The sequence below is a fragment of the Parasteatoda tepidariorum genome, chromosome 4, assembly GCF_982258835.1.
Source record: "Parasteatoda tepidariorum strain Cologne lab strain chromosome 4, Ptep-v5.0, whole genome shotgun sequence".
In the NCBI taxonomy this organism is placed as follows: domain Eukaryota; kingdom Metazoa; phylum Arthropoda; class Arachnida; order Araneae; family Theridiidae; genus Parasteatoda; species Parasteatoda tepidariorum.
In genome coordinates, this window is record NC_141758.1 from 83,851,068 (window position 1) to 83,869,077 (window position 18,010).

The window sequence follows — 18,010 nt, forward strand, 5'->3', positions numbered from 1 at the left end:
TACATTAGTACAATAAAATTCGATAATTAGGTTTTGGTTAATTGAGAGTTTCTTTTCTTTTTTTTAAAAAAAATTAATAAATTTGTACACGATAGATTATATTTTTAACACTCGGTCATTTCACCAGGGTGCATAGCCAAATTATTCAACAAAAAATAAGCACCTTTTAAGCACTTAAAAAATATTTTTAAGTACTTTAAAAAAATATCATCATTAGGCAGAGTAGGAAAGTTTTTGACAATTGATAGTTTTATTTTGTTGTAACTATCATGTCAAAAAAAATAAAGAATACCTTTTGACAGTTGTCAAAAATCATGAAATTTTGAGTCACGTAAAACTAATGGCATTTTCATACACTACAGACTGACAATATATTGAAATAGAGTGGGGTTGAATTAATTGTGAAAACGTTGAAGAGAACAATGTGAACTGTGTCTTTTTGCATAATTCGTAGTGGAAATCAACATGGTAAAATCTCATTTTGAAAAAGGGCACTTTAAGCACTTTTTAAAAACACCCAAATGAAAAAAAGCACCTTTAAGGGCTTTTAAAAAACGAAAATAAGCACCATTAACCACTTTTTAAAAACGCTAAGCACCCTGCTTCACGAATTAAATTTTGACATTGAATACCTTTAAACAGGGTTATTTATACAATGTGACAAAAATAAAATTGTAATTATCAGGGAGTGAAGAAGAACAAAGAAATTATTTTTTAAAATGTTATACATGATCCATGAAACAAGTCAATTATCATACTCACTCATATTATTATTCCAGACAGTTACCAGTTCAATGATTGGTGGAAAAATGAGAGCTAATGAACTACTGGCCAAAGCACCCACCAATGAGATTAGCAAATCCAAATTAGGGATAGCGATAGCCATTAGAACTGCAAATATTGCAATATCAATCAGTTTCAATACAATATTGAATAAACATTATCAAATATCAATTGTAAGAAAACAGTAAAGAGTATGTGAATGCTGTGAAACACTGAGTTATTAAAAACTAAATTAAACTCCAAAACTTCGAGCATTTTCACAAATCTAATACTTATATAAAAGCATTTTCAAGAAAACACAATAAATAGTTATAAATAATTAATTTTAAAATAATAAAACATATGCATAAAAAATTAAAAGCTAAACATCTTCCCTTTTAAGAAAATTTCAGCATAGTTAACACAAATTAGCTCATGTTTCTAGATTTGTCATATTTGTGCAAGATCTAAAAATTTTGAATATACTTATAAACAACAAATTGAATAACAATACTTCTTTACTTATAATGAGCAAATTTTGAGAGAAAAAAACTAATCAATTAAAATGATTCAAATTTCATTTTGATTTCGTTTTTTAAATTTTAGTTATCACAAAAGTTTCACATGATAATTGAAGTTGTTTACTTAAATAGTTTTTTAGCAACAAGTCTCTGTTATTTCTGGAGGATGCTGAACTGTTATTTAACATTATTTATTTAAACTTAGAAAAATGAGTTCTTTTTGTTTAAAAGATTTGGTACTTATACTTACAGGTAATGAAAACTAGTAGAGTACGAAGAGCATATTCAAAAATATTTTGTTCCCTGGGAGAAAATCTCTCTTCAATTTGGAATTTTCTTTTCAAGAATGGCCAAATAATTGACAAAGGCACATATAATTGCAGAGCATACGACAGGAAAATGGCAAGCGCAAACATGAGTCGAATCACTTCACTCACCCTAATTAAAAGAGAGAGAAAATAATATTACTTAAATTTTCTGAAAATAAAATTAGAAAACAAGAAAGAGCATACACCTTTATTAGAAGAAGAAAATACCAAAATATTAATTGAGTTAACTGAAAACAGGAAGGTGGTGAAATCAAAGATGAGGTAAATTACTTTCTACAAAATAAAAATAAAATTCACACAAATTATGTTTATGGAAAATATAATTAGAAAATATTAAAATATATTACAATGGTAAAAGTGATCAGGATTTAGACTACTCCACTCACAAAGAAAATTTTTTTTTTAAAAAAACAACTTTTATATGCATTAAAATGGTAAAAGAAGAGTCTGATGACTTCAGCAAGAGTAAAAGACGAAAATTTACACATGATTTAAGTTAATGTAAAATATATTTAGCAGACTATAAGAAAAGAAAATGGCAAAAGTGATCAGGATTTAGATTACTTCTCTCACATAGAGAAAAGATTTTTAAAAAAATCCTGCATGAATTAAAATGGTAACAGTGAACAAGAGTCTGTACGCCTATTCAAAAATGGAAAACAGATATTTAACTATTTAATTCATATCAGACAATACACATTAATGTTCAAAATAAAAACATATTAATATGAACTAGCCTCGCCTGACTACTAGCCTAAGGCTAGGAGGAGGTTGCAATAAGAACAAAGATGACCTCATACTTGTGGTTTGCTAAAGACAATCTATAACAGGCAAAGCCGGATTATACCGTTCGTAGGCCCTAGGCATAGCCGTTTTTGGGCCCTCCCCTCCTTCCCTCTTTTCAAAATATATGCTAAAATTTTCTTGCATATTTTTTTTTTAGATTTTTATTAATATGGATTTTAATTTACAAATTTGTTTATCGAACTTTATCTGCAATACCGACATACTGCAGATATTGCAGTTGATATCGATAATACCATTATGATTAGTTCGATCGATAACTATGTAAACACTTCACGTTAACAGAACAACAACAAACCAGCAAAGAAAACAGTGAAATTGATAGTGAGATTAATTACAAGAAATATTTATACTACAAATAGCTTCATAGTTTTCATGATACTACAGTCAACCCCGCTTAAAGGAATACCATCGGTTCCAGCCAAATCTATGCTATTAAGCGGGTTATTCGATTAAAAGGGGAGTGCTATATTCAATCGTTAATTCTGAATTTTTGCCAAATTTTATTTTTTAATTGTATTTGATTAAATAAACTCAGTTTTGTGATCAATAAATAATTATAATTAAAATTTTCTGCCTTAGTATCATTATAAAATGTCATTTAAAGTTACATAAAAATAAATCAATGTTATCAAAAAGCATCATGTAGGAACGAAAATATTATTTTATCCCATCCGAAAAATTCTATAATTGAAGACTGTTTTTTATACCCGTTTAATTCGTTAATTTATCAAAATTAGATATTCCCTTTTAGTTTCTACAAAAATTTTCATGACTTGTACGTATTCCTTTCAAACACATTCAGATTTTTTTTTTATCGTTGAAACTTGAGAAATTCCCAATTAATGCGCTATTTTAGTTGGGGATTTTTTTGAAATTTATTGTTTCTAAGATTCATTGTTTTTTTTCCGATTTATTTAAAGAATTCTTTTTTTTTTGCGCTCAACTTGCAACAAACTCAAAATTATTCACTAGATTAAGCAATTATTATACTTAAGAGAAAGACATGCTTTACACTAGTGTATTAGGTTTTTAAAACTTTTTCTTATCAACGCTAATAGTGCATCAAGAGGGGGCCACAAGTCTTGACCTAAAAACTAATCACTCTATCCCTTTTTTACATACTAAATGATGTGTGAGTGAAGTAAGTCAAAGAGGGGTAAAACCCCCTTCGCTTACTTCATTGTATAACTGGTAGCAAGATTTGATTAATTTTTCAACTTCATCCCAAACACCTACTATAATGAATAAGAAGTTCCTATTGAAATGACCACCTACTGTTCCATTTCAGCTGGTGAAATATTTCTCTATAATTAACAAATTTTTTTCATTTTAGTACCACTTCTTTATGCGATTAAGCGGGGACAAAAAACAACAGATAACCGTTTAAACGGGGAAGTTTAGCATTAGTTAAATATAAAATGATTTGGTTCCATTAAATTTTTTTCCTATAAGCGGGTTATTCGATTATCCGAGGGGCGAATAAGTGGGGACGACTGTACTATGATAACTAAGTGAAGAAAACTAACATTGCCAAAAGTAAATCTTTTGAAATTATTTATAAATAAATTTGCAAGGTAGGTTAAATGTTTACTAATAGAAAACAAATGATTTAATACTATTTTAATAAAATGTTAGTCATGTTTTTGAAATGAGTCATTTTAGCAATTGACCAATGTTTTTTATATATATTTTTCAGGATCATAAATTATAGTCAACAATTGGATTGGCATTCATTGTTTGGTGATATTAAATCTAAAATGGCTGACGGAAAAAAAAAGAAAAAGAGAAAAGTTTTTAAAAAATGGAAGAATCGCTCATAAGATTCTGCAAAATAATTTATTACCGAAAAATATAATATTTTTATTTGTATCTTTATAATTTTGTGCAAAATACACTTGTTGTTTTTAAAGCTAAATTATTTCTGTCAACAAATTTTTTTCTCCAAGACTTTCGTAGGCCCTAGGCACGTGCCGAGTGTGCCTATAGGTATATCCGGCCCTGATAACAGGGGCTTCCAACTTACATGAGGCCGGGGCCTTAATTAAAAACACCAGTCAAATGGCAGGCCGCAACTTCATCAGAATTTTATATAGGACTCTTTTATGTTTGAAGGAACATTAAATATTACTGTCAGATTTTTATCAAGTTGTACAAAACAAAAGTATTGAACTACAAATCACAATACTAAGTAGATTTTTACCCGATATAATTTTTTTTGCACCATTGCTATGTTAAATTTCACAGAAACGAAGACATTGGGCTTTTTTTTAACGAAAGAAAAGTATTTTAAACCCACAAAGATCTTTTACGAAAATTGTCAGGAAAAAATCTAATATATTTTAGTTTGCGGGCCACAAAAAAAGGCTTTGCGGGGCCGGACCTGGCCCACGGGCCACCAGTTGGTAACCACTGATCTATAACATCTGCAATAAAATTAGTGCAACTATTCAATAGTAAAGTATCTAATAAACTGCAAGGTTTCATCAAAATAAATTATATAGAATTAAGAAAGTTGATAAGAACTTACGGAACTTTTGGAAGACTGAAAGTTATGCTTGGCTTGACATTATTACCATACTTTAAATAACCATAAAAGCCAACACCGGTATACAAGCAAGCTACAATCACCATGCCAGTATTAAGCACGCCATTTAAACCACCAAAGTCATCTGGTGTGGCCATAGCATTTTCAAGGGGAAGAACCTGAAATTAAAAATTAAAGTCTTTCAGAAAATGGCTGGCATGCAAGTGTTTTTGCATTGTTTCTGAGAAGTTCTTAACCAGTTAAGTTGAAGAACATTGAAAAAAAATTCATGCTGATGACATGCACATGGAAGAATAAGGGACTTGAGAATAAAATTGTAAATATTTTATTATTGTTTCTGCTTCACTTGTACATTTAAGTGGTTACAAGCAATGTTATAATTAATGTTATTACAAGTTTTTTTTAAAACTACTAATCTCAAGCGATTGCATTCAAGAATGCCATTGCATATATAGAGAAAGGGAAAACAATTACAATCAGAGGGACATTATTTCTGTCTTGTAGACAGATTAAATATATTTTTACACATATTCAGGCTGCAAAAATTTGCCTGTAAATAGTTTTTGTCAAGCTGAAGCACTTAGAGCAAAAAACTTTTAACCTTGACATAAAATAAATGAAAAAAACTAATATGCATATCAATAGCAGTTTCATATATGAATGTTTCTAAATGATTGTCAAAAAACGAGCAAAATTTCATATTTTTTCTTCCAATAAACATATATGTTAAGAAAATGGGATGCACACACAGTAAACATAGACAGCAATATTTCTTTTAATATAAAAAATTAGTAATCAACCAGAATATGTCATAGAATGAAACCTTAATGTAAATTTGAATTGATAATAAATAAACATTAAAAAATAGGTTACAAAAATAATTTTTTCTTTAACTTACCACTCCTATGCCTTCAAAAGCATACATAGCAGTTCCAAAATATAGAGGTAATTTTTTTAAGGGTGCTGTATAAGGATACAAATTGCCACTATGACTTCCTTGCAAAAGGAAATAAAACACCATAACAAGACCAGCGATTTGAAGAATATTGGCCACACCAGATGCCGGTGACAAATTTTTCAGGCTCCTGATGAAATTGAAAAGTACCATAAGTGGAAGCACTATGGCCATGTAGCCATGGATAGAAAACGGAGAGGAACCAAAGAGGTTTTCAGAGACCTAGAACACAACATATTCATTTTATTTGATGAAAACTGTTTTGGAACTAGATTGCAGTTGGGAAAAAAATGAAAAGAAAGAATTAGATTTATTTCAAAATTTTTCTTTTTGGATACAAACAATTGAAGAGCATTATTTTAAACTAGAGGGCTGCGCCCCCTGCTCGCTCACGCTCGCCAATCCCCGAAAATTGCTACGCAATCTTATATGGTTTGCTTCACAAACCAGACTCGATTTGCTCACTACTAACTTAGGTACATTGGAAATGCACAAAATTCTAAGAATTCAAAACAATTATTCAAATCCATATAACAACTTTTTTTTTTTTAAAAAAATTACATCTTTTTAGTAAATACTAAGTCATTAAAATAAATTTGAATTCAAATAAATGACACGTAATTTGTTAAACCTATTAGAAATGTGCTATAGTATAAAATCTTAAGATAAGATTTCAAGAACTGATATCTCTTTAAAAAGGTTAAAATTTTGGTTATAATTAAGTCTATTAAAAATTGAAATAAGTGAATTGCAATGGAAAAACCTGCAGAAACAAATAAATTCTAGTAAAACAAATTCGTGATATAAATCAAAAATCGTCAAATAAATTCATAATATATAAATAAAGCGCTTTCGACAAAATACTAAAATAGAGATCTATCGACAAAGACTACTCACTTCTGCCTAGCTTATGCTCTCTCTGGTTATTTCAGTTTCCGTTTTCAAGCGCTATATGTTGAGCCATCTCAGCTAGATTTGGCATGTGACATTTTTAGCGGCAATCATTGGTCGATTTTCTAGCGTTGCCATTCGGGGAGTTGTAATGAGGCTTTTTTTTGTCGCCGTGTAAGAGAAATATATAAATAGATAGCTATTTAAGAAATTGAGGCCAGATAAGTGTATACCTGATTTTAAAAAAATGGCAGTTTAATAATTTAAAAGTAGAGGAGAGCGATAGATCTATAGATTGTTTCCACATCTTAAATTAACAGTTGTAGTTTTTGTTTATTTTTTAAAATTAAAAAATAAAAATACAGCAGTCACTTAAAGCAGAAATTACAAATTGTTCCAAGATACAACATATTATTGCACTTTTGAAAAGTTTTATTCAAACCCAACTTCAGGAAGAAAAAAAAAATTTAAGACAATAAATTAAGAAAGTACATATGAGATAGCAGATACAGCATTACGAACAAAGTCCAGCCACATGCCCAAATTTTTTTAATCCTATGTTTAAACAAAAATGTAAAAGAATATAAAAACACCATGACTGGACACTCCTACTTATCCATAAAATTTGAAAACGCTTGTTTATAAAAGGGAGCACTTTCTGTTCATTCTTTAAAAAAGGGCATAATGCTGGATTTGTTAACATTGTCAACATGAATCTGTTGCACTCAGTAAACACAAAAGCTATATTATATTCAAGCAAATATACATTGATTATTAAAGCAAAATGTATATAAAAAAATATAGAATTACCTCATACAAACTACTAGATACAAAAAGAAAATATACACAGCAGAATCCGAATTGAGTGAGCATCAACATTAAGTTCACAGCAAGTCTATAAAAAAAACAAGAAAATATCCAATAAAAGATTTCAAAAATTTTAAAAAATACATTTGCAATAAGTACATTATTACATTTTAATACAGAAATTTAGAATGTAGTACAATGCTTATTTTATGATATAAGTAGAACGGGGATGGCAAGTTTCTCTCTTGGTAGAAAAACCTCTCTGTAAGAAATAGGTTTCTACCAGCCTAATCAGAAGAAACTCGCTTTTAAAAAGAAACATCAAATATTAAATTTTTTTTTAATTATAATCTAGTTTAAATAATAGTATCTTTTTCCAAGTTATACATAACAAGTTATATTGGAACAAAAATCAATTTCAAAAATTTAGAAAAAATTAAAAGAATCTTTTTTTCAAGATTTTACATTAAAAAAAGCACCTTAAAAAGCTTTGTTTTAATTTCCATAAAAAAAAACTGTTAAGCAAAGATCAAATTTTGTTTATACAATAAAAATAACATACACACTACTACAGATCTCCCATTAAATTCACAATTATAAATAGAACACTATTTTCTATAATCAAATACTATTTATGAATAAACAAACCAACTCTTAAATAATATGATAAATAAATTTTAAAATTCTGTATAAAATAAATGATTAAAAAAATAACAAAAGTTATTTTTTTTAAGAAAAATCTCTGCAAAACATTTAACTTCATGCTGCTTTATTAAACTGAATTTCTTCAAATTTAAAGTATTATTGAAATGCTTATAGTTAAAGAATTGCATAAAGTCATTTTTCAATTCTTCAATTTTGTCCTTTTTTTTTCAATGTCCAGGAAGAAATAAGTTTCTTCCACAAAAAAATTCCAACCCTGATACAAAGCTATGCAGCATACTGTGTTGCGTTCCGTTGCAGAAGTATCAACTGACTGTTACATCATTACTAGTCAAAATTCAGAGTATTGTTTACTTTGCAAGTTTTACATACACCAGAAGGGGACGAAATTGTGGACTATGTTAACCTTTATCTATCAAAAGGTACCTCAAGATAAAATTGAGTTAATGTTTTATATACTAAGGAATTGGTAATTAATATTTATAGTGGTATTACACCACAAACCTCTTTCAGTAATAGCACGGTGATTCATCAGGGACAGAGCTATCGTGATGGACATTATGAGTAAATCATTGGTATATATATATTCCTTTTCAAGCAATTCCTAACAGTTAATAATAAAGTGGTAGGCAATAATGGAATGTAAATTAAATAACAGTATAAAATATGACTCAGTGTTCATTTTCAGTTATCTTTTCTTCTAAACTTGTAATTGGCTGATACTGTTACTGTTCAGCGATTGGCAGACATGACAAGATAAATTATTGAAAAGACTGAACCTTGGATTATGCTGTTCTATTAATAGGATTTGAAGCTATGAATTTTTATATCCAGGAAAGTTAAAATCTGAGAGACAACTTTGATATTCTATACTTGTATCAAGCTGATAGCAACACAGTGATGTGCTAAATTATACTAATGGATGCCCGAGAGTTTAACAGGACGCTATACCGCCGGAGAAACTTTTTACCGCAAATTCTATTTAATCTCCATAAGTAATTTAAAGTATAGAAAATGTGAGTTCAGACAAACCTAGAGTAAGCCATGAAATTTCAAATACTGAAAAGAGGTTTCCAAAATATCTAAATGGAAATAAATTATGAAAGAATAACTTGAGATTACACAATGGAGAAGCTCTCTGCCAATAATAAGTTTTCATTTTGACATTTTGAATTTTTTTTCCAGCAATTGAAACTTCATGGTTTTACTTTAAGTTAGTCCGAACTAACTTTTTCCAAGCCTTAAATTTGTTATTTCCAAAGAAAATTTGTGATGAAAAGTTTCTCGCATCGTACAGCATCCTCTTAAGGATTACTTCAAACTTCTAGTAATTTTGATTGCTGTATTTCTACCATAACACTATAGTGCTAACTAAAAGGACTTAGTTACAATGTTTCGCTTACAACACAGTGTGTTTCCTGAATATTCTAAGGTGCGTATACTGAAATATTCTTGTATTTGAGGCCAATATGCAGCTGTGTTCTATGTCAAGTCAGGCAATGAACCACTCCTTACACTTGAGTGGATAGTATTTATCTGTGCATGTTGTCAAGGCCTAGTTACCTGTTTTCTATTAGCTTATCCCTGATATACGAGGCTACAATGAAGCTTTTTTTTATTCCTGCAATCTCCTGTCACTTTAATAATTTGTATAGTGTGTCAAAAGAAATGTTCAAAGAATAGGATATTATTTTACCTTGCAAAAGGTGCAAGAAACTGTACTTTTGGTGGTCCCAAACGGAATGCCTGCTCAGCAGTTGTAGAATAATCTAGAGACGTCACATTTAACCTGAAATGTAAGATTTCACATTTTATACCAAATACAACAGGCTGCTATAGGAGAAACAAAAAATTTTTTCATTAAGATTGTTACAAAATTATTATGGAAAATAAGAATAATTCACTTTAAATGATTAAAATAAAATTTTCAGTAGTTAACAACATTGCTGCTTTGCAAAATACTTATTATTATGAAAGAGGCAAAACTTACAATAAAATTAAAATGCAGTTAACTTAAATTTTTCCATTTATCATAAGTAAAATCTATGTGTGTCCTTTATACTCTTAAATACTCTCTCTCCTTTATACCATCCAACCGAAAGCTATGAAACTTGGCATACAGATAGTTCAAAGTATGAGGAAGGTCACTGTTGACATTAGAACATTCTACGACAAATAGTTCTAGCAGGATGAGCAAAAAACGAAATGAAATTTTCTGATTAGTTAAGCATTAGCCATTGTTTTAAATTTAAGGAATGAATTTTGACATGTTTTTAAGATGCATCAGTGATAATTGCTAGCTTATAACTCTGTTTGATCAAAAAAAAGTTCATTGCACATATTTAAATATTTAATTATTTTATATTTGCTATGTCAGATAAATTCAATGAACATTACACGCAAACATGTGTGGTCTAAGTCAACAAATTTATACTTTGTACCATGCACTTTTATTTTATTTATATTAATTCTTTTAAATGTGTATCTAAAAAATTACTTATTTAAAACAAACGGTAGTGGAATATAAAAAAAAACATTAATGTATTCGAAAGCAAAATTAATGGGAAAGTGGTACTAATTCGTTTAGGTAAAATATAAAAAAACAACGCCAATGATGCTTTATTAAGATAATATTTGCATATTGAAATCAGCTATGAATTAGAAGGCAAAAGTAAAGAATTAAAAGTATTTATTTGAACAGAAAAACGGTAAGAAATCGTCATACTATCATTGACGACAATGATGTTTAATTAATGCTGGTAATATGTCTTAGTTGAAATAAACTAATCTGTTTCCTAACTAATTTAATTTATTTTTGAAAAAACATTGAAATCATAAAATTAGAAATCTTTAATTTGTTTGAACAATTATTTTGAAGTTTTAATATTCGGAAAAATACAACGCTACATTTGTCAGAATCTGATTCAGAAAAAAAAAGAAGAAAAAAGCCTAGGTACAGAGCTGTTGAATGTCCCACTAGTCATAACTTTAAACTACATTTGCATGATGTTTGCTTAATTATGGCGGTTGCTTTTAAATTATTTTTCATACAAGTAAATAATGATATATTAGTGAATTTGAGCTTATATTTCTTTAAAATTTCATTAAGACATAATTGTAATAGACAATTCTTAACAAAAAAAAACACAAACAATTATTTTTACATTAATTAGTCTTAGGCTCTGGCATATCAGACTTTATGGTAAATCGGACACTGACATTTGTACATATTTTTTTAATTTGTTTAGTGTTTCATAATAATTTAACATTTTAACTATAAATTCTAAAGTTATTTGAGATGCATTAAGGGAATTTCTTTTCCGTCTTTACTCAAAGAAATTTCCTTTCCAATTTGTTCTATTACTTCCCCAATTAAAGGGTTAAAAAATAATAAAGAAGAAATATACGTATACTTATAATATTTTAGATCATTTTTCTTTTATTAAAAAAGAAATGACAGCATAATTCTTACTTTCTAGCTAAAGTTTTGCTACTGATGACAAGAAGATGCATACAGTGTACACAAATGGTTCCTAAAATAGGAATGCCAATGCTACCAACCTGTAAGAAAGAATAATTGAGTAAATAAACAAAAATATCATATAATGTCAAGGAACAAGTATATAAAAATAAATAATCCTTTTCTAAATTATAACATATGAAATGTTTAAAGATGTGCAACCAAAAAAAAAAAAAAAAAAAAAAAAAAAAAGGGGGAGATCATATAAATATTTTGCTTTCAACTTTATATCTATACATCAGGTAAGCTTATCTTGGAGTGTACTAGTAAAGAATATGAAAATATAAGTTCTCTATCTATGTAATCCATTAAAATATATTACTCTCATTTTTAAAAATTAAAATATTCAATTACAAAACATATGTGAAACTATAATCAGTTTTTTTTTTTACAATTTTAAAATCTACAATGAATTCTTAAATATATCCACCATTAATAATAAATAATTAGCTTTTTATTATTCAGTTTTGAATCACTATATATATTTTAATAAAAATACAATAGATAAATAATAGCTACAACTGACATAAACATATCTTATTTTGGCTAAAAATATTTTAAAAAAATTAGTTTCTTTACATGATTTTATATAATAGTATTTCTAATTTTAAAGCAAAATACTAAAAAAACATGTAAACAGAGAGTGCTCAACAGAGGTCTTGGCGGAACAATGAAATAGAATATAAAAACAACTATACAATGAACACACAATGAAAGAAACTATCAAGATTTAAATTTTTAATTAACAGTGGCATTTAATTACATATATAAAGGACACAAAATTTCATTCAAAATTGTATATCAGTTTTAATTTAAATAGAAAAAAATAAAAATTTTAATACATTTTATTTAAAGAGTGATGCGAGGTAACTAGACAACAAATGTTAATACAAATATATTAACTAATAATTTTTCATAGATTTTGGAATGCAACAACACATTTAAGTCTCAGTCTTGCGATTTGATATTTAATAGGCATCATATACTATTTTTTGTTAATATTTTAACTTTTTATATGACAGTAATTAATTCGACACAAAAAAGAATTTTGAAGAATAGATATAATAAAACGCATAAAGATGCCAAACATACCATGAGACCAGCATTTGAAACAGCGTTTGGCATAGCTAGGATTCCAGTTCCTATGTTGCCTTTTAGTAGATGCATCAGCGTGGCAAAATTGCTAAATTAGGAAGCATTGAACATTAAGAGCAAAGAAATGGATTGAATTCTAAGATATCATCATCAGTTTGAATAAATGTGTAAAAGTTATAGCTCTTCAGTAAAGAAACTATACAATTATTGGCAAAAAAAAAAGAAGAAGATTTATTGGGAAAAAGAAATTAATGATACAATCACAACAAATTGTAGTTTCTTTGTGTTCAGCAAATTAAATTGAAAATTCAACATAACTAGTCATAGATAAACTATACTATAATTATGAAAAAATTTTAGAAATATTTTATTACAAAGAGCATAAATGAAAATTCCTGTAATGTGAGCTCTTTTTCTGATTTTTTTTTCTTTTCATTTCATTTTTACATTAAAAATAGATTATCTGTAATAGTAGGTAAAATATTTTTTGCACTTTTTAAACAACTTTTTTTTTCTATTAAGATTCAATATACAGATTTTAATACTGACATCAAAATTAGTTAATGTACTGTTTTGGTTAATTTAAAAATCAAAGACATTTTTAGTGTATAATTAAAGAAGTTTCTTTCCCCTTTTCAGCACCTCAAATTTTTTGGCAAAAAACTTCTTTCGGTGTGACCAATTTTTTAAATCAAAACAGAATTGGTGATCTGAATAGAATAGAATAATTGAATAATCTGAATAGGAAGAAGAAAAAAATTCAAGCATTAAAAATGTTTGCTAAGTTTTCTAAGACACATTGGTCTTTAAATGCTGTCTTTAATTCATCTAAGTGAAAATCAAAGTTTTCTGAATTCAATCTGTTAGAATATGAAAGCACTTTATTTGCTTCTAAACATTGAAACATATTCAAACTGATCATCTGTCGAACTTTTCATGCAAACAAATATCCTCATAGTACACTAATTTTAATAAATCAGAGCATTTTCAATCAGTTGGGTAAATTAAGATTTAATCAAAATATGTCATTAAATGCAAAAAGTATAAATTATTGCAGTGAAATAGAATCAGTGGTCAGAAAAAACTACATTATTTTTGTAGATCACTGCAACCACAATTTATTGGTTGCAAATGTAGTTAACTAGAACTACACCTACTTGTAGTGACTACAAACTACTTTGGAATTGTAGTAATTACTTCACTACTTGAAGGAGACAAACTTTGCTGGAGACCACATTAAATATAAGGTAATAAAGAACCTTACATTAAATATAAGGTAATAAAGAACCGTTTATTCATGTTAACATGAGCCAGTTTATTATTCAAACCATTTTTTTAAAATTTGTTCATTTAACCTTCAGCTTTTTAAGCCTTTTTCAACTACGAATATTTAAGAAATGTGAAATTATCAAATACTTGCAAATTTTTATTTGTTTAATGTTCTTTTAATTCCTCTAAGAAATTAAGGGCATCAAAAATACCAGGGGTCTGTCTAGATTTTTCTGAAAGGTACCTATTTTGTGAAAATTTAGACATAATTTGTGAAAAATTAAAAATTATATTACAAAATCAATACAAAAACATGGTAAAAATATAGATTTATCGTTTCTAAAGGGATACAAGAATAAAATTTTAAGAAAAAGTATTTTGTGAAACTACTGTTTTTCCTAAAGTTGAATTTGTGAAACTACCGTTTCACCTAAAATTGAATTTGTGAAGGTACCGCTAAACGGTAGTAAATTCGGCCTGGACAGACCCCTGAATACATTCCCTTCCTTTGAAACAACATCGATGTTTCACGAGAGTGACCAAAGTGATTAATTATCTATTTTTCATAATGGCTAATTTAAATATTAGTTATATGTAATTTCAAATACTCAATTCCTTTTAACGCTCAGCTGCCGCGTCATTTTCATTTTATCCATTGTCAGACCTGGGAAGATTTGTACAAATCAAATTAGAAAAATTAATGGGTTCTTTTCCAGGGGTCTGTCTAGGTTTTTCTGACAAAAGGTAATGAGACGTGCCAATTTTGTGAAAATTTAGACATAATTTGCAAAAATTTAAAACTCTATTAAAAAATCAACGCAAAAAAAATGGTAAAAATATAGATTTATGGTTTCTTACGGGACACAAAAATAAATTTTATGAAAAAGTATTTTGTGAAACTACCGTTTTTCCTTAAGTTGAATTTGTGAAGGTACTGCTAGATGGTAGTAAATTTGGCTGGGACACACCCCTGTTTTCTAAACTAAAGTTAAAAGTGGTTGTCAGGAATTACTACAAATTAATGTTTTCTTGTATTGCACTATTCATTACACTACTTTCTTAAAAAAACAGCACACTATACTACAAACTACGAAATAAGGTAGCGACTACAGCAGTTTCTTTACTTGTAGTGGGCTACTTTCGATTGCTGAATAGAATTTAATAAAAGATCTTACGAGGTCCGCTGGGTATGTGTTGGCTCCTGCACAGATTGTAGCTGTGATCCAACCACATTTCCCATGGCATTGGGGTTAGCATCATTATGTGGCACCAATGGAGTGGATTCTGCATCAAAGCTTGGAAGTGCCACATCTTTCTGTAATCAAACAATAGTATAAATGATATATAATTTATTTATAATAAATTTTATTTACACATATTAAAAATGCATGAAAACTAATCAATAGGCAAAAATTTTAAGAAGCTAGGACCAATTTTTCAGAAGCCAAACTATAATAGAATGGAAAGTAGCATAAGCATGTTTTGCTTTTCTAAAATAACATAAGAATAATCATAATTATTAACCTAATGTTATTTTTAAATGGATAAACAGGCCAAGGACCTGAATGTTTTTAAATGTTTTGAAATTGAAAGCACCACAAAACAAATTGTGACTTTTAATGAGAAAACAGTTGAAATTACTGCATTCTTTCTATGGCAGTTATTTTAAGCTTGGAATGAGGTCAATCAATACATGTTTTCTCTGACAGCATGGTTACTCTGTATTGAAACATTATCATTAATGCTTTATTTGTACGTTTTTCGTTTATCATCAACATATATTTTCTTTGCTAAGCATGATTATCTACAAAATAATCGTCAAAAGTACATTTTTAATATAGTCTTAGAAATATTTTATTGTTTGTTACATTCTCTCTTTTCATTTTTTTATTTAAATTAGTAATCAACGATCAAAAGACAGAATCCAATGCAAGCAATTATATCTTCATCCTAATTAATAAGTAATTTTTTAAAAAAATTATGATTAGAAATTAAATTTTCTCCTTTTATTTAATTTGGGCAGAAATATTTAGAAATTTTTAATAAAAAATAGTTTTAAAATTTACTAAAATATTTTGCATCAGCTGTGATTTAACATAGACATCATAAAAACCAAGAGCTTAGGATTTTATAACATAGCTCCTAACCATAATAAGAAATAAAACAAAAAGTTTTTTTAATAGAAAATAATGCAACATTCAAAATAAATTTTGTGCAAAGTTTATCGTTGGCAATTGAAATGGTCTACCAGTGGCGCACACCAGAACTCTTTGTTTTGATTTTTAAGCTTCGAAACTAGATGGGATCTTTAAACTGTATTAAACATAGTACTTAAAGTAAGGATCGTGGAAATTTTAAAATTTATTTTTGACAATCTATATGCAGAAAATAATATTTATTTTACTTAAACTTGAATAAGTTTAAGTAAAATAATATTTATTTTACTTAAACTTGAATAAGTTTAAGTAAAATAAATTACTTAAACTTGAATAAGTTTAAGTAAAATATTTGGGTTATGCGAATACAAATAAAAACATTTAAGATAAATAAATAATAACACAAAATATAATACAACTTTTAGAATAAAACTGGATTAAAAAATATTCTAAAACATATAAAATTAAAACAAAAACGATGAGAAATGAGCAAAAAAATAAAAGATGGGTAAAGTAAAATATATTATGAATTTCTACGCTTTACACTTTGTAAGTAATTTTTACAGCTGGTCAAATAAATTATTTCTAATCAGATTAAAATCATAGAACAAGAGAGATACTGGCAAAATATAATAAATTAACATAGAAAAAAATTGAGTTGTAATATGAATATTATGAAGTGGTTCAAAAACTAATAATAGAATTGTTAGCTTAAATAGTAATTTGACAAAGAACTTTATTTAGATAGAGTTTCTTTTAATTATTAAAAAGGCAAAAACGAGGTAAAACAAACATCATATAACAAATTTTTAAATTGAATTATTAGAAATTCAATTAGCCTGATCATTACAGATTAGAAAAGTAATCTAAATAGTTTAAAATATGTTTATATAAACAAAAAAATAAAAACCTCCTAAAAAATGAATGCTTATTAAATTTTTTCCCCTTTTGTCACAATTTATAAGAAAAAATGTTTACAAAAATTGAAACACTAAGATAACACAAAATAATCAAGTATCAACTAGACACATACCATATTATTATACGAAATGTCACAACGTAAAAAAAATAATAATGAATTTATTTGTTTTTATATAATATAACATATGAGGATGACAGCTAGCACAATACTGCAAAGCACCTGTTCACATCACTAGTACTATCCAAAAATACTTTAAATCTTATTAATCAAAAACTTATAAACTACTGACTCAATTCGATTTGCCAAGAACTTAATCAAAAAACATAAACAATTTCATATACATCAGGATAAACAATCATATTTCATAAAAGTATCCAAACAGCTGTTAGCTAGGGAAAATCTAAAACTTTTTCATTGTAGAAAGAATGACATTCTAGGAATTATAGAACATAAATTTTATGAATATGACTCATGTTTTGATGCTCACCATAGCAATACATTCACGATAATAATCTGGCGCGAAGAATTCGAGCAGACAACTGGAGAATAAGTTGTTTTCATTCATCTCGAAACCAGTTTTTATGTTTGTTTAGATGGAGTTGAGTTGTTTAATGTCTAGATCACGAGGGATGATATTTATGTAATAATTTCAACAAGTGAGAGAAAAGAATCAATTTTTCTATTTTTATCTTTATCTAAGTTTAATTTAAGAATTTTGATAAGTAAAATTAATAAGAAAAGAGTTCACATTTCATTGCTTTAATTACA

At 27.7% G+C, this 18,010-nt stretch overlaps 1 protein-coding gene and 1 long non-coding RNA gene across 8 annotated transcripts in view; one reads left to right on the plus strand and one right to left on the minus strand.

The window, feature by feature from the left end:
• The window catches only part of LOC107455306 (proton-coupled amino acid transporter 1), a 77,113-nt gene that overhangs the window by 4,536 nt on the left and 54,567 nt on the right, over positions 1-18,010 (minus strand). For 5 of the 7 annotated variants that reach the window (XM_071182504.2, XM_071182505.2, XM_087161488.1 and 2 more), the window contains exons 2-10: positions 15,340-15,479; positions 12,893-12,983; positions 11,753-11,841; positions 9,977-10,069; positions 7,621-7,705; positions 5,863-6,141; positions 4,947-5,122; positions 1,534-1,721; positions 763-891 (exon numbers count right to left, since the gene is read on the minus strand). In XM_071182504.2, the coding sequence (XP_071038605.1) occupies positions 763-891; positions 1,534-1,721; positions 4,947-5,122; positions 5,863-6,141; positions 7,621-7,705; positions 9,977-10,069; positions 11,753-11,841; positions 12,893-12,983; positions 15,340-15,479 (1,270 nt within the window). Of the gene's footprint in view, positions 1-762; positions 892-1,533; positions 1,722-4,946; positions 5,123-5,862; positions 6,142-7,620; positions 7,706-9,976; positions 10,070-11,752; positions 11,842-12,892; positions 12,984-15,339; positions 15,480-17,353; positions 17,864-18,010 lie in introns of those variants that run through there. The other 2 variants (XM_016072834.4, XM_016072856.4) reach the window with 2 other exon arrangements.
• The window catches only part of LOC147811846 (uncharacterized), a 40,942-nt gene continuing 40,700 nt past the window's right edge, over positions 17,769-18,010 (plus strand). The window contains exon 1 of the long non-coding RNA XR_015433153.1: positions 17,769-17,898. This is a non-coding gene — a long non-coding RNA (uncharacterized LOC147811846). The remainder of the gene's footprint in view (positions 17,899-18,010) is intronic.